The following is a 22499-nucleotide window of genomic DNA, read 5'->3' as shown; positions in this document are numbered from 1 at the left end:
GTTGTGTGAAACAAGTCGAACTATTTCTCTCTACAAACCACTTAACCAAATCCTACCTAACACTACTGTTTGATAGTTTACACAAGATTAGCCTAATTCCTAGTAGCTCGTAAAGCAAGCTAGAAATAGATTGAATGCTAACAGTAGTCTAGCTAGCCATTAGCTTACCTAATGGTAGCATTCAATCTTTCCATAACAAACATCACCGTTTGATCGTGTCACACAACATACATTTTAAGCTAACGGTAATGTTAGCTAGGAACTGGTTGAATGCTAATCTTAGCTGTTGTGTAGTGGTAGCTCATGGGTTAAAATAATGTGTTGTTTCACCTCGAAATCTGGTCTGATGTGCCTTTTTGTTTTCATTATCTATTATCTCTTTATGTGTTTATCATTCGGAAAGATAATGATTTGACAGATTCCTTATTTCCCCCACTTACAATCTGGAAAACAGCAGCATGACATTGTAACAGCATGTCAGCTCAGAGTGTGTCAACAGGACAAAAAGGCCACTTTGTGAATATGGTGAAATGTCACATGTACTAAGACCTGTGTAAAACTGCATCACAGTGTAGTATAAAGCATTGATAAATGTTTGGTTATAAATGCTGTTTAGGAAGAGTCAGCATAAAGGTTTATCTTTTTGTTCACAAAATGCTCCATTTGAAGCATTCTGAGTGCACTCACGACTGGATGTACTTGAGCTTATTTTGGGTGTTGTATGAGTGTGTCCCAGTCCTCATGAAGAGGTAAAAAAAGCATGTAATATGCAAATGAATAATCAGATTTCATTAGTGGATGCTGGATGTTTCTTCATTTGAGAGGCAGCAGCTCAGACTGTTTTAATTTACTGGCTGAGTTGAGTGAATAGAGTCTATTTTGGGGGACTAGGGGGGGAGCATTAGGTTTAAGCTTGATATTTTGGGCATGAGCAGACCACGGATGGTTGTTGGTTGTGTTATCCTCAGTGGTTGTCATCACATACCCATCTGCTTCTGGGGTTTGGATCTTTGTCCACATCTTCCTGCTTGGCTGCAATCTTATGCCTCCGCTCAGCACGGATTTGCTTCTGCGTCAAATTATGTGGCCTTGAGGCATGATGGGAGGATGATACTCTGGCATACCGGTGAGGTCAGAGAAGTTTATAGAGCACACAAACACACACAGCCACATAGTAGAATTGGAGTATATAGCACATAGATTTGCAATTACTGTGTGCGTATAAGCTAGAGCCCGACTGATAACAGATATATAGAGCTATGTGTTTATCGCAGATGTGTTTGTATGGGCAGATATGTTGGCCTAATGAGTAACAACAAATTTCAGTACAGAAATGCCACAGAGAGTCTACAGCCTTTCCAACAGGACCTAGGTATGTAAGTACTTTGATTTAAATGCAAGAAGCAACATGCCACAAACTGTGCTAACATACTGATGTATTGCAGATATTATGTGGACAAGAACAGTAACCTCTCAGCACTAAAAATGAAGCCAACACACAGGTGACAACAGCTGCTGTTCCTCAAACTGCCTCTTGAGGCTGGCTGCAAAAGGGTGTCGATTCCCATTTGGCCCCATGTTAAAATGACCAACTTTAAAGCATTAGCCTATTAAACATGTTTACAGCCTGGTTCAAAAAATAGTTGTGGTGTCAGTTAGTGTTTCTCATGCATTGATCATTGTGTGTCAACCCATACATAGGATTAAGGATCGTAGTTGAATACACTCATTCCTACCACACACACAAAAAAGGTCTGACAAGTGTCAAGCAGCTCACTCTTCTCACTCTGAGGCTTATCCCGTCATTGAGCGTGGCCCCTATCTGTGTTGAATGGTATGCAGTAAGACTTAAAATATTCTGTGCAAAATGGTCCCAATGCAAATGTAGCACTTGCATAAAAGTTTTAAGGGGAGTATGAGACCTACAGGATGCTAGGACAACTTAGCTGCCAGTAAACCCACTTTTCCATGTGTGCCCTTTTCTGAAGTGTACTCTGTTTCCGTCGAGTGCTAATTTGTTAATGAGCAGCAAAAAAGGTTTTTGTTTATCTTACAAGTCCTTGTTAAGCTACACAAGTCATGAAGACACTTGAAATCAGTGCTGACTGTGGCTGCAAAAGCCAGTTTTTTACTTTTATGTGTCTGTAACCCTGCAGTACCCGGGGGAGCACATTTTCATAGCAATAAATGGCAAGCTAATCGCTGTGGTGACACCCCACTGTGCTAAGAACAAGTTTGTCAGTGTAGTGTGACAGTCACAGCTTCAGGATGCCAGTAGCTGTGTTTGCATAGGAGTGAACATACTGCGATGGCTGCTTGCCAGCAGCAGCTGAGCCCCTTCCAGCAGCAACAAGGCCTTTTAACCCTCGGCTTTGTTGTGGAACCTCTTTTGTTTCAAGCTGCTGCCCTTCGTGCGTCAACTTCAGGGTCTTTCACTCGACCTCATTCATCCCGGTTCTGCTCCGGAGGCTCTTGGCAGGTACAGAGGTTTGGAGTGACAGTGTAAGATCAGTCAGAAAGATGGAGCTTGCAGGAATAAGGAGCAGGAATGGCTCACCAGGGAAACATGCTGCCTTTATTTGATCTGAATGCTATACATGAGGCAAAGTCAATCGTTTCTGTGTTCACGGCGGCTTGAAGCTAAGTGGATTTCTATTTGCGCTGTGTCTGGGCCACTTAGCTGGAATGCTTTGGCTGGGTGACAACATCGTGTTTTATTGCAAATCGCTTGATAATGGCTATTTTAGCTGAACATTGAGTACAAGCCAAATGTATGCAGCTTTGAAGTGCTCAGTTGGTAAGAAATATAAGGAAAAACCATGAATGATTTTTGTACATCCTGACGTGATTGGGCAACAACAACAGAAAAAAGACATATATATGTCAAGGAAAATCAAGAACAAAATGTTGAATATAGACTCTTTTAGCAAATGTTTTGGTTTAGCTGTTTAATTTCATGCAAAAAACTGATATAATTTATGCCAACAATTGAATGTATGACCCCAAAAGCAAAGGTGGAAGTAGCTTAATGCTTTTACCACAACTCTGAGGGAGGGAAAATCTTAAAATTTGGCACTGGAGACTGCAGTGTGCATCCTGTCTGGTACCTTGTCAACCTTGGTTGCGGCCAAGACTGCCTATACTTTTGGTTTCAGAAGTAGCTGGGGGACATCTGGAGAAAGTATATTGTTTACTGGGCCAAGACTTCTTCCTTCTGCTGGTCATTGTTTACAGGCTGACTTGCAACAAAAGATGTGAAAATGGAGTTGTAGTTGAGAAATTACCTCTAGATCTGGAGTGTTATTTGCACTCATATCGCAGATATCTGTTTATGCAGATTTATGTAGTTATTGTCTGATGATAGAAATAGCCAATGGGATTTGCGATTGCATTGTGTTGCGATGTGTTCAACCTTTTTGGCTCTCTATATAGGCTTCATATTGGCTGTTCTTCTACAACTAAATCCCACCATGCTGCATTGGGCTGGGTATCAATAAGGGTTTCTCAATTCGATTTGATACCGATTCACAAGGTCACGACTCGATTCAAATTTCTATCCGATTCAATTTGGTTAGGGGTATTTCAGTTAAAATTATCAAAAGATTTTAATGTTTACAATAAGAATTAACCCCAGAAGTTACATCATGTACTTTTTATTTAACATGACAAACACACAGCAGTCAACACAATATTAACAACAGCTTATGCATTTTTTTTCCAGTTTCAGATTTTTAGTCTGTACATCTGGCTCATGGTTTTGATTAAACAAACTTGGCTTCAACTTGTGCGAGATTTGGCCACGAGATCTCATAGCGCGAAGAAAAAAAACACACGAGACTAAGAGATGCGGGGAAAGGCATATTGTATAACAACACACTGAAAATACACTCGTGGCCAAAGCTGACGCTAACAGAGAGTAACATAAACATCAGTGCAAAACTAACTTACATATTCATGGACGCACTCATGATAAAAAGAGTCCGTCGGCGATCACTGATGTCTCCGTAGTAGGTGCAGTAAACAAGTCCGTGCATGTCTCCCTCACTTCCGTGTTTTGGCGGATCATGCTGCGTTCAGGAGCGCTCAGAAACGTGAGTGATCAGATACGTTTTTACACATATTTTTAAGGATCGATCTCGACTCTACTACTTGAATACAAACTTTTTGCATTCATATGCAGATATTTATTAAAAGAGATTATTTTGGTATCATGCCCCCAAAAGTCAGCGACCAGTAAATAAAGAGACAAAATAAGACTGAATTTTTAGATGTATAATGACTCTTGCCACAAGAGCCACCAAACCTAACCTTAACAAGTATTTCTTTCTCTCACCATGATCACAGTCAGACAGCTTGAACTTCCTCAACTAGAAACTGCCTATATGAATTATTATGATCCTGTGCATTTTGAAAGACACTGAGAAACAGTGATTTCCTGCCTGTCCCCCTCAGAGATATCACATAAGACAACGGTCACGTGGGTTGTTTTTGAAGGCTTGTTGTAGTTGTGTTGATGTTGTATTGATTTCATTATATTGAGAGGGGGTTTTAATAACTGTCCACTCCCATTTACATCAATGAGGGGTCCAGGATATTAACATCATACGCTTTAAAAGGTTGTATCTGATTGTATTACAGTCTGGAGGTGTACCAAATGAACTGGTAACTCACTGTAATTTGCCCTTCAAAAGCGTGTAGCGTAATGTTTCACATCCAGAGCCCTCTTCTGAACATCTCTAAATCAGCCGCTGAGAAATCCCACCTGCTCTTAACGTCTCTAATGAAAAATTCTTGGCCTCTGGATCTGTTACCTTGGTTATCTACGTTTCATTAGATTAGAGATGACGGCGGCATCACTTACCCCCTCTTGATGGATAAATGGACTCTATCTCAATCTTATCAGGCCTCTCGGAGCGGCAGCATTGCTTCAGCCAAAGGTAAAGGCCAGTAGGTCAGTGTGCTGACAACAGAGGAATGATGTCACCTTCCACTGTGGAGTATCAATCACTGACAGATTTATGAGCGTGTGTCATTAAACCTTCATGTTGGAAGATTTGGTCCTGGACTGTGTGAGCATGATATCTGTAAGCTTGTAGGTACTGCAAACACATCCGTCTGCTATTACAATCAATTCATTGACATCTATTGTTTCAGGGAGTGCTGAAAAGATTAGTGGAGTAATTGATTAGTCAGATGACAGAAATGTATTGACAATGTACAATTTTCAAATGTCCTAAAACCTATATCTGTATTGGTCTTGGCCTCTGATCCACCAGTAACGCATCAGTTGGATACCATGATTCATTAGTGCCCCAAAAAATCAACTGGTTTTATGTTCATTATTTTGTGACGATAACAATCAGTGCAGAGTTAGCAGAGGATGTAATGTTATTTAAAGTAAGGCTGCCACAAATTACCTTTTTTCTATCGATTAATCTATTGACAAAATATTTTGAAAAGCTCTCCCTACTAATCATATCCCATATTTTCGAAGCCTTGGGCCTTTGGAAACTTTCCCTCTAAACCGAGTCGGACACTGCTGCAACAGAGTCGGACTCTGCTGCTGCTGCCATTTTTAAAACTGCGTTGCATTGACTGGAGCTGCTAAGCCGAGCCATAAACGACTGACGTCATGGCGTAGAAGAAAAAACATGAAAACCCTGCGTCGCTTCGAAATATTGATGTCAATGCATTTTAAGCATTGACGTCATCGATTACGTCAACAACTCCTGGCAGCCCTAATTTAAGATTAGCAAAATTTCTACCAATAAAACATTTTTGCACTGGTATCTAAGTGGTACTTAGTTTTGGTTACTCAAGTCTTGGTATTGGAATCTGTTTTAGGATGTGTCCAAAGTATGTTTTTCATTGCCCAAATATAAAATGTAAAAACAAAGACAGGAAAAAAGGAAATTTAATGTCATATAACACAGTGTTCTTTGACTGTGCTAACGCTTCAATAAATTAAAAGACATTAACAGAATGGAAATACGTCTTTATTATAATGTATCTAAATGAAAAAAAAATTGAATTCTTTGTAAATGTATGCTCATAAACTCTCACCGTCTGCCTCATTTATACAGCGTGAGACAAAGGCCTGGGGACATGGGGGCAGTTGATTTTGTTTCTTGTAATAAAACATTACAAACACAATGTTTGTTTTTGAACAACAAGTTTATGTTCATTTTTAAACAACAGAGTTCACAAATATATATATGTGGTGGAATAACCTGGTTTTTATTTACAGCTTTCATGCATCTTGGCGTGCTCTCAACCAGTCTCTCACATTGCTATTGGGTGACGCTCTTGGAGCAAAAATTCAAGCAGGTCGTCTTTGTTCTATGACTTGTGCCCTTCTGTCTTCCTCTTGATCACATTCAGGAGGTTTTCAATGGGGTTCAGAGCTGGATTGGGCTGGTCGTGACATGAAGAGAGAGATGCTGATTTAAAACATATATATATTTTTTTATATCTGAAATTGATTAATTCATTTGATCAGATGTGAAAGGTCAGTAGAACTGTGACGTTTGTGGAGTGAAGGCGGCTCACTGTATGGAGACCAAACTGGCAGCTAGCCAACACGTGGAATATTTGGAGGCCACAGAGTCACTTGTCAATTGGCCATTGGGTCATGGTTAATGTCAAACTCTGTACTTCTGGTTGGACAAAACAAGCTTGTACAATACAAACAAAAAGTTTTAACTTGTCCTCTCTTCTCTTGGCAGGTCTATCTTATCAATGTCACCTACTCTGACAACACCTCCCACATCGTCTACAGAAGATACAGCAAATTCTTTGACCTACAGGTAATCTTCCATCACTCATCTTCTTCCTGCATGTTCAGTGCGCGGTCTGTTGGTACAGAAATCCTTATTTCCTTTGCAGCTGATGTATTTGAACATGTCAACCCCGTGAACTTGCGGTATTGTTTTGTATAGATTAATGTGTAAGCCTCGCGACTGCTCCCTGCCACTGAGTCTATCCCCATGTTCTCCACACCTCGTCGCCCCAATGAATCAATGTGTGTGTTAGTAATTGGTCGGGGAGCAGGGGAGACATGGTTTGTATCCCCTTTGCCTCATGGAGACGCAGCAATGCACAGCATCTCTCTATCTGCTCTCTCTATATCCCCAACCCTCCCTATCTCTCCCCTCTGCTTTCTCTCTCTCATCTCATCTCTCCCTTACCCTCAAAACGTCAGGGAGCTGACAGGTCTACTTTATAGTACAAGCAAGAAATCCACGGGGAAGTCAATTTAATGTACCATGCTTTATAGTAGGTCGCTGTTCGAGTTTCTAGTGCAGACTGCTTGGATTGGTGGTTTTTTTTAAATATAGTTGTAAATGAAGGAGGTCTTCTCTGTGTTTTTTAAGAGCTTGACCGATACAGGATATTTGAGACAGACACTGAGAGAGATGCAAGAGTGGAAAATACAGATGATGTAGTGACTTCAGTTGGATTCAAATCCGACCTTTTCTACATGGATTGTGCTCAAAGGGACTTAGAAAGCTGCTCTCATAAACAAACTGTATTAAAGAATATTTGCCATTATGGGGTGCTGGTTTGGCTCAGTTGGTGGAGCGGGCGCCGCATGTGCAGAGGCTACGGTCCTCGACGAACTGATCGCAGGTTCGACTCCCGGTCTGCCGATCATGGTGTATGTCACCCCCACTCTCTGCTCCTCACGTTTCCTGTCTCTCTTCAGCTATCCCAGAAAAAGCCAGAAAAATAGTCTTAAAAAAATAAAATAAAAGAATATTTGCAATTATTATTATATGTACATTGTCTGCTCAGCTGCTCTGCTAGCAGACAGGATTTCAAGGATTGTAAACTAAGTTGTTGGAGCTCAATTTTGCTGGACAAACTACAAAAGGGCACCAATTTCTGAATCCACCCAAGCATTGTTTTCAGCTTTACATGCTCTGTAAAAAGTGTTTTCATATGGTGCATATCATAAAACACACACACACTGTGTTTCCCAAAAGAAGACTTCGGCGCGCCTCCCAGGTCTTTTAACAGCTGACAATGTTATTTGGCAACCAATTCCATCATTTTTTGTTTCTATTTTATCTGTCCCCGGGAAAGACACCATCTGTGATTGATTAATTGTTGGACAATCTCTTGCTACCTCTCGCATGCCTGCCGTGTAAACAAACTACACACATTCACAGAGGAAGACAGAGAAAGAGTGATATTGTCTATTACGTCTGTAAAATGGAATATTTAAAGTCAAAAGTCAAAAAAGCAGACACACACACAGACAGGCGACTCGGGGTAAGTCTGTGTGCAGTAAGAGCGAGTTGCAAGAGCAGAAGCAAGGTGAGCAGATGACTTGTTTTTTAATAAAATCAGGTGGAGAATAATTTACAATGTTATAGACAAAAATACCCCCCTCTTCCCCTCCATCTTGAACAGTACACTGTCATTCTTTTGGACATTCTGTACAGAGTAAATGATGTATCCGTGTTGGCCAATATCTGCTGCTTATATCGGCTGACCAAGATATCGGTCGGGCTCTAGTTTTCTCTACTTGGCTTGGATGCTTTACTCTCATGTCCAAGTGTCAAGGTCTCTCTTCAGGACTGTGTTTATTTTGGACTGGACCGTGAGCTGCAGTGAAAACCCTGCTTTGTGTCTCTCAGACTCCAAATTGAGCGCATGTTTGTGTGCGTTTGCGCCCCTTACACCCTCTGCTCGCTGCAAGCTGATACCATATGTATGTTGGACCAGAGGTCTCCGGGTCAGTAGCAAATATGAAGGGGCCGTAGTAAGAGAGTTACAGGGGGCACATCTCAATAGCCCCAGTGTGCGGGTCCAGAAGGAAATGATGTTTCAATCAGTGGAGGAAAGGTCCTTTCTGAAAGCTCCCATTGATAAGCAGTGGGGCAGTGTGAGGTGGAAAATGGACCCCCCTCCAACTGATTACTCCCAACGTGGCATAAAAAACAGAGGTAGAGTAATAAACACGGAAAAGCAAATGTTCCTCTGCTCTGGAAAAGTCCCAGACTTAGGTAAGCATTGCATGTCTTCCTCCTGGTATTCAGCTCCTTACATACACAAGCAAGCTCCTGAAATTGCTTGGGAGGAAACTAATGAACCTTAATGGTTCATGGATGGCTTGGCACAAAAGCACTCCCAGTCAGCGGCAGCAAGATTGATTTTGTTAGCTTTGTCAGATGGTGCGGGGCAAAGGTCGGCCAACTTGGACTGCGCTTTATTGAGTTGTCAAAGAAAGGGGCCCTCACATGGGCAAAGTTTGGCAGAGTTTGCTGCTGTTAAGTGAATTCTATTGTAAAAATCCATTGCTATATATTTCTAGAATTAACCAGGTGTCCATTTTAGAGCACTCTGCAATATATCACCACCAGCACTTCAGCGCTCACATCTTACTTCGCCTGGGTCTTTGATGTTTCCATTTGCACTGTGACACTTATGAATAAAACTACCTCGAGCTATACTGACATACCTGCTTTCTAATACGGCGTAATCCTCTATCTCTGCCGGTAGATGGATCGAAAGTAAAGTTCTCCCTGCCAGCCTTTGATCTTGCGAGATGCCTTTGATGGTCCTGTTTGATCCCATTGTTTCCAGAGCAACCTGGAGCCTCTCCTGTCCAAACATTTATCTGCTGCAGAGACCCTGCTGCTCTCAGCAGCCCTGCTAACCCTGCGAGGGGAGAAACATGGCTGGCCTCTCTGAAACTGTTGGAGAGCATTTTAACCAAAGCTTTGGCAAAGACCACTGGGGATTTCAAGACTGTTTCTAAGTAATAACCAAAGGAGGCCAGGAGGTTTCTTCCTGGAAATATACTGGCCCTGGTTCTGGGCAGGCGGAGCAGATGTTACTTTGTCTGACTTTGTTTGGGTTTTGTCCTGCAAACCGACTCTTTATGTTCTGTGCAGAATACATGGACAATAAAACTTGCATGCTTTCATCTTAGAGAGTTGTTTGATGTACCGGACGTAGCACTGACCGCTCAATGTCTATTTCCGCAGTATGCATCAACATTAAAAATCTTAACTCATGCTTTCCTTCTGCCAACACCACCTGGAAAATGATTTGAATGCATCAAGTCCCAAGTGCCGGTGTGAAGCCGGTAAAGTATAGTATGTGTTAAGGTAATAATAATGGGAGCCATATTAGTACAATTTAGTGGCCCTTTGAGAAAAACTGAGTCATTCAAGGCTAATAGGATGAATATATTAATGCAAAATGCTAGAATTGGCCTGCTGGGGGCCATTTTGTTGGTGCTCTGCTGGCATTTGCTGTTTTTCCATTAGGTCTTGTTTAACGTTTTTTAGGGGGCTGAAGCTGCCATGCAGGAACGGAGGCTTCATTTTTTTTGTTGCTGGCTCTTCTACAGTGTAACCTGGACAATCCACACACTAGTGCTGTACCCAACCAAGCTTGTCAGCTGTCAGCAGTTGGCTGTTCAATATGAAGCTTAAATGAGTTCCTTTTGTTGAGTTTGTTGCCTCACCAAACTCATCAGACTAAATCAGTTATGTTTGACCTCTGAAAAAGCCCTGGACGTTTGCCAGAGATTGAAACATTTCCACATGACTGCTTTCTTTTGATTTCAAGTCACGTCACAGTTTTTTTTTAACTATATCATTGAACAGGATGAAGTATTACGTCTAGGGTAGACAGTAGCTCAGTCTGTAGGGACTTGGCTTGGGAACAGGAGGGTGGCTGGATCAGGTCCTGCTACGGAGCGGGGAATTGGAGCTGGTCTTTGGTGATGCTGCTAAATGTAGCTTACAAGCTAACCAAAATACTTCAGCCTGTTAAATTATATAAATCAACAAAAACAGTGATTTTTAACAAAATACTGTTTTTTTTAATCATCAGGTCTGTTTGTTATTGAGAGGAGGAAACCTCTGCAAATAATTAAGCTCTGAGAAGAAGGAATGATAAACATGAATGGAATCCTATCCTAGCATCTTAAGTCTAGCTAGGGCCAGCTCAGCTAGCAGCCATTCCTGACATCTCTGTGTAAAATCTTTTATATTCGAGAAACTTTTTCATGTTGTGCCGTTTGTAAAGTGGAGAAACTTCTGCAAAAACTTCAGCTCATATTTAAATCCTCTGAAAGGATGAACAGACTCAATTTGTAAGGTTTACAGCCTACCATGCCGTTGCTCTTGCATTGCACTGTGTACATTCACTGCTCAGCGGTTTGAATGACAAAAATGAGAGTCATCAGACTTCCCAACTTTTAGGTGGTGGCCTTTCATACCTCATTTTTACACAGTGTACAAGGAGGACAAAAGCAAGTTAAGACAGACAGAGGCTCGTACACATACCTGCTCTGTTGACACATATACTTGTCACCCAAACACTCACATACATTCACTATTATCCATCTCCACACCCTTCATGTTTTCCATTCCCCCCCCCCCCCCCACCTGTTCTTAATCTGTTCGTCCACTAAAGAACAACTCATCTTACCGGTCCGGATGTGACTGGCTCTCCTGGCTGCTGTGCTGTACACTGCTGTGGTTTTTTTTATCTCAGCAAGCTAACTGAATGACTGAATGAGTCAAACAGCGTGTCCTTCTGTCAGAAGTAGGCCGTTACTCAAGTTCAGAAGAGAGGAAACCAGGACAGGGAGAGTAGCAGGTCAGCTGGAGGTGCCGGGGAGGAAAGGAGCACTGAGGAGTGAGAGTAGGAAGATGATGATGGTGATTGTGGTGGTGATAATGAGGCAGAGGAGGACAGTGATGAAAGATATGAAAGGGATTATGGAAATGAGGATGACAGTGATACCAGTGGCGTTGGTGATTAAGATTCATGCTGTGAGTGCTGACGACATCGATGATGCAGATGGGAGCAATGAAATGTTGTGGGTTCCAGGGTCACTTATTACAAAGAAGCTGGTTCATTCTGAGGAGTGGGTGTTTGGGCCCTTGGTGTCCTTGGGCCCTGAGCAAAGTTTTTTGTGTATTAAAAGCTGTGGCATGGCTCACCATCTGAGAGAAGGACGGGCTCTGACTCACGCTTTTTACGAGGGCCTTTGGTTTGTATTCTGCCCGCACACGCCGAACAAACCTCTTTTCTTTTTCCAAGTCTGCCCTTGTATGAGCCTCCCTGCAGCAACTGAATATTCACTTCGCTGGGCTTTTAGTGTTTCATTTCTCTAGAATCCCCCCTTTTCAGAGTTTAGTGTACCTTTGAAGAACCAATGTATGATATTAGTCTGTTCTGCAGAGTCTCAAGGTCAATATCCAATCCTTTCAGACAAAGCTTTACAGATGCTAGCTGCAGCATCGTCACACAGCATTTTATGTGCAGCGCAGAAAATTATACAGTAGCTGTGGTCAAGGCGCTTAAAAGGAAGGTCACTGAATTGGGAATCTCTAACCTCTAAGTGGGCGGGTTGATGGAAACATATGTCTAGACCACAAGGCATTATCGGTATGCCATCTTCGAGGATAAATTGCTGAATAGCCAGCAGTCTTTTGTCCTTGAGGGGCTCTGTGGACGTACTGTAACTCAACTGAATGAGGTAGCCCATTGTTTCAGGTCGAGGATAAAGGGCTGTTTTATTTTATTTATGGGTGTGTGTGTGTGCGAGACAGGGGGGAGCCGGAAACATACTTTTTAGCCTCCGATGAGAGGCAGAGGAAGGACACCTACACGCAGAACACAGGACCTGTTCTTTGTGAGTTACAATCGAGCACTTGACAGGACGGCTCAGGCAGGGTCCTCTGTGGACTGGGAGCAGAGGGAGGGAAAGTATTCAGTGTTTCCCACAGCCATGGCGAAGGGATCAGGAGAGTGGGCTAAATTTAGGATGAATGAGCACAGTTCAGCCATTTGTGGGATGTTTCCATGCTTCAAGAAACTTAGCAGTGTGACTATGAGGTGACTGGGACACATTCAGGGAATCAAAGAGATTGCCTGTCTGTCTCTCTGACTCCAAGAAATGTGACAGATAGACAGATACACAAGGTTGTAGAGTTGACAGAGGAATCTTGAGATTTAAGAGTCACATCGTTGAAACAAGAAATAAAGACATGATTTGATAAACATTCATAGGAAGATGTGTAAAGAAAACCTTTACCTAGAGAAACAGTTATGAAAAGCCATCCATGCATAATATAATGCTCAAGGCCAGTTAATCTAAAGCAGGACAGAGGGGCTCGTAAAACCGCACTAGCTGCCAAAATAAACAACTACAAAGCGCCCAGAGAGCATATACTGCTGGCAGGGCCGCACAATCCTGGAAATCTGTTAAAGGGGACTTCCAGCGTTTTTACACATGGGCCTAAATGGGTGCCAAATGGGCTACATATTGGTGCTGTATGGAGCCCAACAAGGGCAACCTGTCTGGGCTAAACTGGAAACTGGGACAGAATTGGCTGGGCCGACATTTGGTATCCAATCATGTAACATTGAGCAAATGTTTTATAAAGGTGTCTGACATCCAGATTAAAACGTTTTCTTTCAAACGTAATCAGAACTTGTCGGTAATGTCAGCCAATGTTATGGGAACGTTCCCTGCTAGCTGGGTTGTTGCCAATAGCAGGTAGCTGTTGATGATCTCTACCCAGCAACAGCAGACAGACTAAATAGCCTGTACACATGTGAAGAGAATGAAGCCGCTACAGAGCCAGACATTTCATTTAAGAGTTTGTGGAGACTGAAATACTGATAAATATGGACTTAGATTAGACTTGGCTCACCGTGACCAAAGCACATGTATGCTGTAGTAGATCTACACAGTGATCAGTCTTACCTTGGAAGCACAGGCCTTTGCTACATTGACCCAATATGTCTATAAGGAGTGTTGAGGTTTGCCCTCTTGTGTGTGGAGAAGAGGGGAGGTGTTGTTCTACTCTGGGCTTATGTTTTCTTTGTGTTAGGTTAGAGAGGCCCTTCCAATGACTGACAGCCTCTGCATGTAAGGGCATGATGCAGAGGATGGAAGTTCATGAGGCATCTCTTTAAAGGTCATTGCACAAGATCTGTGTTCACTCTCGAGCTTCATTCCCCCTTACACCCATCTGTCACTCCTCTTCTTCTGACTTTGGCTGGTGATGATAACGATGTTTGATCACTTACAGTTTATACCATTGCCTGGGTGAATACTCGATTCTGAGATTCATTGTGTTTACTTATTCATCAAATCCCCCCTTTTTTTTTTACAAGGAAAAGGGAGTCATTAGTCGTGAAACAACTTTAAATTCACTATCATTCACCGCCGCTTATCTTTAGTTCTTAAAAAACTTGATATAGAGGTTTGGTCAATTACATGCTTGGATAGCTAGGCTCACATCCTGTCAAAATATATGAAGTGTTTGCCAACCATATGCAATTTTATTGACTTTGAATCTTGCTAGCATAACATTAGCTTTATGGCTCATAACATTAGCTCAGCCAAATAGTTTTGTGAGTTGAACGCACTAGGTACATCTCGCTTTCAATTTTCTAAGATCTGCTCCATTTACTGGAGGAGTGAACAATGTTTCTATTGCATCATACTCTTACGGCGATGTAAGGGATTAGTCATACCCTTGGGTGTTACCAGGGAAAAGAAGTTGTGAAAAACTTTAAATTGCAAAAGCATGTCAACATAAATTACTATTTATTTCGTAAGCAAGTGACAATGGTGTAAGCACCTTAAAGTTGTATATTGAGTTGTGATAATGATCAGCTCGTTGGGCGTTATATGTTCTGTATTGAACAGATGAAGTTTATGTCTTCCCTCTGTTTGCCTCCTTTGTGTACACTGCCTCCTGTTATCTGTAGATGTATGTGACAGCTGGAAGACTTCCCGCTATCCGTCTCTGTCTTGTTCTCCCTCTCTCTCTTCTCTGAGCTCGGCTGGCCGGCCCTCGTGTCTCGTGTTCAGCTCAAGGTCTCCTTCAGCTGAATGGGATGGTGCGGAGAGTCGATGAAAACTTTGAGCGCTTTGTACATCTTTGGCAGCTCTGCTTCATACTGAGCCTTGAACAGAGATGCTGCGCTCAAGGTGTTTTTTCTCTCTTCTTTATTACGTTTCCAGCTAAGCCTCCAATTCCTCCATTCACCGTTTGATAAATCACACAGTGTTTATTTTACACTCTTACTGTGTATGTTGCTCAGAGAGGGCTGGGTTGTATATTCTGTACGTCTGGATATTGTTGAGCGCCGAGCAGCTGACACTGTTGAATGATTGAAGGACAGATGTTATCAGGGACATGTGATAACAGGAATATGAAACAGGATGAAGTGACTTCATACAGTTATTTGTTATCCTCAGATACGCAGGAACAAGCAGAGGAGAACGAGGAATGCTTTACGTGTCCTTGTGACATTTTCCCTCTTATATATAACTGTATAACTTCTTTAAAAAATGTCATAATGACACCTCTAGATGAAATCACCATGTTTGCCTGATTGGAACACCGGCAGCGGTAGCATCTTCCATGTTACTGCTGACGGTGTTCCAAGCAGGATGTTTTATGGAGTCCTCCACGGCAAGAAACAACCAGATAAACAACCAGTTAAACTCCCTCAATGAGACAACAATCATTTTTGTGCAACGACACACTGTCTCCTTTTTGAGACAAACACAAGGGATACACCAAGTTTGGACATACATTTTTAATCTATCTTTGAATATGAAGAGAAAGCTGTGTTTTATAGCTTCATGCATAACCACAATAAGAAGATAAAATAATAAATATTAAGTAATGTATTTAATGTTTGATTCCAGTTATTGTACACCGTACATAACCATAGCTAGTTAGTCACACATCCGTCTACCTGAACCCATGTAAAGCACTACACACATAGAACATAATCATGTCCTTGTTCTAAATAGTCCCTTTTTAAACTCGCTATGTGTAGCTCTTAAAAATTTCCAACTTAAGCTCCCACGAGAAATTCATCTGAAAGTAGGCTTAAAGCTTCTTTCACACCTCTTTATACAATTTAGCAAGAACTTTGTATGAAGAATATTGAGACCATAAAAGAGTCCTATAATACGTAAGCCGAGTGGACATGCATCCATACCAGTGTTTCCCATTAATTACCTAGACTGAGGCGACCCGTCATATTCCAATTTGTCCCGCCGTAGTTTCATAATGAACCGAAAATATTTTTTCACTTCAGTTCTGAAATGCGCATGTGCAACAGTCACATCGCAGGACGAGCAATTGTGAGGCAATTTCAAAGTAGAGCTGCTACTTGTTGCAAAAGGAGAACTCGCCACTTTCTCATTCTCCATCACCAATCTACAACAAAAGTCCATGATCAGACTTGCTTAATGCTGTGGCCACAGATACGGGCTGGTCACGGAGCAGACGTGCCGCAGAGTGTTTACTTTAGCGGAGCTGCAGCCCACACACGGCGTGTGTGCTGACAGGAAGTGAGATACAGCGAGATTTTGTTTCCAAAAGTTACCCTCAACGTGTTTTGTTAAAAGAAAAAAGGCTTAAAGTCCCAAAAAATGAAGAGATGGAGGAGATGAAAACACAGCATTTATCTGATATAATTTCTTGTTTTTTTAATATCGCAATAAATGTAAATACTGCAAAAGTTATCGATAATTATTATTATTATTAGTTGATTTTGTGCTTTGACCATTTGTGAACTCTGTTAAACTCCCCTGTTTGCTATGTCATCATAGGCTACAACCAATCACACATTTCTAGCCTCTTAATTTTGGTCTCAAAGTGCACCAGATCGTTCCATTTAGCTTTTATATGTACAACATTTTCTTCCAGGGGAAGCATGCTCCTAGACCCCCCTAGAGGGTTCGCTGTCCACCCCCAATAGTCCTCCCATAAAATCCTGTTGAAACACTGCCTACGTTTTATTTACTCCGTTTTCCCATGATAACGAGTTATTTCTGGTCGTTTTCTCGAGATCTCAACTTAGTTTTCTTGTTATCTCTGGAAAACAAAGCTGACGGGATAATTTTCTGGTGATCTAGAAAACAAAACAACAGGCTGGTCATTGTGATAAACAGACCAGGACATGCTGCCATTGCCCACACTAATGAGGTAAGCCTGCTTCTATGTTTGTTTTGTGCTTTTGCACCTGTGGGATACGAGTTATAATCATCTGATGTTACGGTGGTGCAGCTTCATTATCTCGAGATAACGTGATAAATAAGTCGAGACTCGTTACCTCGGGAAAACGGAGTAAATATAATGTATGGATGCATATCTGCTAAGGGCTTCCGTACCACAAAGTTTTCCTTGAAACTAACAAAAGTTATATTAACATTCAGTACCAAAAACAGTGAACTCAAATACTGTAGCCTAAATCATGGATTGTTTATGATAGCTTGCAGTCTTCCTCTTCTCTGTCTTCGTTGGCTCATTGCTACTTTTCTTGGCGAGCTCCCACCACCAACTGTTGATTGGCAGAATGGAGTGAAACAGGCAGAAATATGTATCTGGCGTATGTGTTAGTGCTGTCAAAATTGGATCAATAATTCCTTCTTAAAAAACACATCGTTTCAAACTATTCGCATATCCATTTTTGCACAGTATGTCCACAAAAGGGCATACCAATACAACGAGAGACAAAAAGAGTTAAAAGATCAACATAGGCTTCCTACACCTTGCAATATAAACAATTAAAATGATTCAGTTATGGTAGGTCGGACATTCAGCGCTCCAAGTGAGTGTGCTGTGCCAGGTACATTTATTTAAACATGAACGTGCCTTTTAAAAAAGTCTACATACCTGCAGCTGTCTGTTATGCTGGGAGTGAGAATCTCTCTCTCTCTGGCTGGGCTGGGATTTGAATTCTCCGATATCATTACCACAGGCCACATGGCTGTTGTAGTAGCTCGTTTCAGCTGGACTACATTTAATTACTAACGTATAAAGCATTCATAGATGCTCTGTAACCAACAGCCGTGATAGTGCAGATTTTTCAAATGTCCTTTTTATTACAATTCGGTTATATATTCAAATTTAGAGTATTCTTTGACAGCCCTATGTGTGGGTCCTTGTTCAAAACAATACATGGACAATCCGAAAAACCTTGGCAATCCATGGCACTGCTGGTGGTCAGAAACTTTACACAGTACCTTTCTGTCCCACATAGGCTTGTCCTGCATGTGCACCTGGAACTGACAAATAGGCTGCACCAAGTTCACAAGGATTGTTTCACTCTCCTACAGACAGACATAATGCATCAATTGAAAAATAAATGTAGAGAATAGAATCAAGACATTCTACTTATAGCTGCATTCAATTTTGGTTAAGATAAAGATTTATTTTTAAGGCCAGTACTGGGCTATTGTTGGGTTAGTCAGTAGAAATAGAATTAAGCGTTTTCTTTTTTTGCTATCATTGATAGCTACAAGGGCTGCACGGTGGTGCAGTGGTCAGCGCTGTCTCCTCACAGCTAGAAGGTTCCTAGTTCGAATCCCGGGTTGAGCGAATAGGGCCTTTCTGTGTGGAGTTTGTATGTTCTCTGTGAGTGACCGTGAAAGGTTGTCTGTCTCTATGTGTCAGCTCTGTGATTGACTGGCGATCAGTCCAGGGTGTACCCCGCCTCTCGTCCAATGACAGCTGGGATAGCTGCAATGTGGGGTTTGCAAAATAACATTATTAATGTTCAAAAAAAACAAAAAAACAATATAAGTGGATATTAATCTAGCATACTTTGCTATGTTAGTAACCCACATGTCTGTATTCTCCTGATGCCGTAACCTCTCCCACCTGGCACTCCAAACAGGTTAAAACAAACATCCGTGCAGGTTTATGCTGATAGTGCAGAATCCAGAGACTGCCTCTGCTTATCTACAGTATCTGTGTCAGCGTCCAGTCCCAGGCCAGCCAAGGCCCTCCCAAGCTTCTCTGTCTGCAGGTTAATGAACAGTGATTGGGTAAACAGCAGGCTGGATGAGACACATGGGGTGCAGGCTTTTAATGCCACCACGTCAGATTGAAAAAGAGAGAGAGACGAAACCGAGATAGAGGCATGCGGCGATAAGAGACGAGAGTTCCCACCAGAATTCAGAGTGAAACCCAGGTGTCTCTCTCCTCTCCTTCTGCTGGCCCCATCAGTCTTTGCCTCCCTCTGCATGCCCGGCTCGTCACGTCCTCCCCGCAGCCACACACACTTTCTCACATTCATATCTTATTCCAACTATTTCTCACCCTATCTCGCTCCCCCCGCTGCTCGCATATCTCTCTCCTCTCCTCCATCTGTCTCTGTCTCTCCTCAAAAAGCCTTCCACGTCTCCCACCTTCACCCCCTCAATAACAACCCCCCCGTCCCTTTTTACCGGCTAATCCAACGCGACCTGCACGTTCCGGGGGTCAAGTGCATTAGCTAACAGAGCTACAGGCCACAGCGGCTTCTGGCTTTCTATGTTAGGCTGTTTTGCATACATGTGATTTATTTGTTGGTGTGTGTGCACATGTGTGTGTGATGCATTACTGGCATTTCTCCTTATTACCCAGGCAGTCTTTCTATTCCATTATGATCCAATTTCCCCCCCTGGGCCCTCTCCATCTTAGTGAGATTAAATTTTATACTTTAGACACAGAAGGAGCTTTAAAGGAAATAAAAGAACTTCAAATTAAACCCTTCAGCAGACCAAAGTATCATTTAAAGTTAGAGAGTCAGCCTCCGGAGGGCAGCCCCGTGAAAATCATTTTTTAGAAAGAATGAAAATTATTAAGGCTGCAACATGTGAGCGACTGGATATAAGAAGTGAACAGAGCTTTTAGGTCCGTAAAATGAAGCCAATGCAGAGATGACTTAAACCTGCATTCTGTGTAATGACCAGCAGGGGGCGACTCCACTGGTTGCAGAACAAGTCAGATGGAATAGAAGTCTAAGAGAAAGTACCTTAGTAAACATGTTCCTATTGAGGTTATGGTCTCACTCACTTTCAAGCCTTCTTCAGTACAGTGTGATCTTCATTTTGTAAATTTAAAGTAAAATAAATGCTTTAGGGGCGTGGCCACCTGTGATTGACAAGTCACACCACAGTAACCTGTCAACTAGAAGCGAGGTGTTGTTTCAAATCTACGGCTGTTGTGCACTTACCGGAAAGAAGATGGACCTGTTTTACCTCCTCTTCTTCTTCTCATTTTTTTAATGCCACCTTGCAGCTGGATGGAGCATTAACCACCGCAAAAGTTATAATCTAGAACAGGGGTGCCCAATCCTGCTCCTGGAGAGCTACCTTCCTGCATGTTTTAGGTTTCTCTGTACTTTAACACAGCTGATTTGAATGATCTGCTCGTTATCAACTGAAGCTTCTCAGGGGATTGATAATGAGCAAAACATTCGAATCAGGTGTGGAGCATGGAGAAACCTAAAACATGCAGGAAGGTAGCTCTCCAGGAGCAGGATCTGGCACCCCTGATCTAGAAGATATAAGTCTCATTCTCTTTGGCGGCAAGTAATGGCGATAAACGGTAATTGCGGGAGCACACTTCCCAGATATCCAGACAGTGCTGCATGTGTGACGTCCACGGTTGGCTCCGCTTGTCACTCTTTATTTTCCTCGCTGACGGTCGCTTTCGTTTTTAGACTGTTTGCCTTCATCTGAGTGTCGAGGTTGTTTCTTTTTCTTTGGATTTTCAGTTATTTTTGAAGTTGTATCTGTAGTCATCGATCTTTTCTTTGTTTGTTCAACCATAGTAGATTATTGTTTACTTGCAACCCTTGCAGAAAACGGAAAAGCAGCCGCTTAGCTCCGCCTACCCTCTCTGGCAGACCAACCACTGCTGGGTGATGGATAACATCACTAACTGGGCGCCGCTTGTTATTTTTTCTACAAGCAACGCACCCGAGTCTGTAATTCTGTAAATGCAAAGGCTTTCATCAGTGGGCCATTGTGTTACCTCATTTGGTGATAGATGACTTAACAGATATTTATTTAAATTTAAATCTTCAATATTTATCACTTTAAATTAATTTTTATTAATAAATATAAAAAAATATATATATATTTGTGGTTTGTATATATATATTGTATTTGTATATAGGTGCTGAAACTTTTACTCCTATGTTCCCCTGCGTCATAAGCATTGAGTGTCCACCTTTTTTGCTATGTAGCCAACATGGCGACCATTGGGGGCTAGTATTGTCTAGTGGTCCACCCCCAGTTTTTGACCGAGAAACACAAACAGAGTACTCATATTTCACCGCATTTTACCAAACCTGTCTGTGTGAACACACTCCTGCTCTCTAAATAGCAAACGTAAGAATGAAAGAACATGAATGGAGACACACGGATCTGTCAAACTGCAAAATGTAGCTTTCATCTTGATACTGAGAGGGAACTGCAGTGTTTTCTTGCAATCAGTGAAACTCTTGTCAAACCTTGCGTTAGCCGTGTTGTCTTTTATTCACTCAGAATGTCAAGAAAAAGCGGCTAATTTCACTTCCAGTTATCCATCTCGTGGTTCTTCAGCGTTGTTTCCACATTTTTTTGTCTTTCTCTTTCATTCTTTCTTTTCTTCTCTCGGCCCACTCATGGTTTTATTCCAAACCTCACGTCTCCTTTCCCTTCCACGCCCTTATAAGTGTGTGGCATGGAGTGCATTGAACACATACTCAAACTGGCATTGCCATCCGATTCACCCCTTCAGAGAGAGACTGTGGTTTGGCCACACAGCCCAGGGTTTGTCCTGGCTGACAGAATGGAAACTCTTTGGACCGTCAGCATGGCTAAATTAGGTGCTACGCTACTCTGCTAGCGCTGAACCCTGGCACAGGTGAGAGCCCTTCCTCTTTGCCTTCGCCTGTACTGAACTCTAAGTTGGCTGGCCTAGTTACTGAACCCAAACTGTGTAAGGGGACACTGTTCTTTTCCTCAGATTGAGGTTGCGGCTGCTCTGGAAAGGGAAACAGTTTTTTGGTTGCTCGGGGCAGAATCTGCTGAGGTGGTAAAAGGCCTGAAAACGCCACTGGAACATTTAGCTATTGCTTCTATTTAACAGGATGGAAGGTTAAAAAGTTTGAGCACAAATTAGAATAAAATGATTGGTTCTTTTTTATGTAATTGTGCTTGAACTTGTTCTTGTTTCTAGTCCCAAAACTGCAATATAACATGAACTAAATATAAATAGCCGTCTCTGCACTAATGCCTGTAAATTACAGCCTGCTCGCCTTAATTGCACACTGGACCTGTTCCTCCTTTTGTCACAGATTATGCTGTTTTATCTCTTTTGATGAATGTATTTTTAATGACTGTGTGTGAGTAAAGCATCCAGCTGTCTAAATTTCACCACCAATACCTCAGCTGAACTCTGCGGAAAGAGAGAGGGAAAGCGAGAGGTAGAAGTATGGATTGATGTTTGAAAGGTTCTCCTCCAGCAGGCGGTGTTTGGCTCCGGCACAGTGCTAACACAATCGACACAAATGACAAACTGGCTCACGAGTCTTTAATTTGTTTCAGTTTGATTGCTTTGATGAAATTGAATTATGCAGTTTGACTGAATCATTCGTCAGCACCTTCAAATGCTATTTTTTCTCCCCCTAAAAAAAACGTCCAAATGACTGAGATGCCGATTCGCACAGGACTG

General features: G+C 42.1%; 1 protein-coding gene across 3 annotated transcripts in view; it reads left to right on the top strand.

Annotated features, from left to right (window-relative positions):
* Positions 1-22499, top strand: part of sh3pxd2aa (SH3 and PX domains 2Aa) — a 127858-nt gene that overhangs the window by 8551 nt on the left and 96808 nt on the right. For all 3 annotated transcript variants that reach the window (XM_069676843.1, XM_069676842.1, XM_069676845.1), the window contains exon 2: positions 6726-6806. In XM_069676843.1, the coding sequence (XP_069532944.1) occupies positions 6726-6806 (81 nt within the window). The remainder of the gene's footprint in view (positions 1-6725; positions 6807-22499) is intronic.

Source organism: Semicossyphus pulcher, unplaced genomic scaffold, assembly GCF_022749685.1.
Source record: "Semicossyphus pulcher isolate SPU_LCO1_2020_fin unplaced genomic scaffold, fSemPul1.0.p SCAF_27, whole genome shotgun sequence".
NCBI classification, from domain to species: domain Eukaryota; kingdom Metazoa; phylum Chordata; class Actinopteri; order Labriformes; family Labridae; genus Semicossyphus; species Semicossyphus pulcher.
Note: the sequence above shows the minus strand (reverse complement) of the source record. Positions and strands in the feature narration are given on the sequence as shown.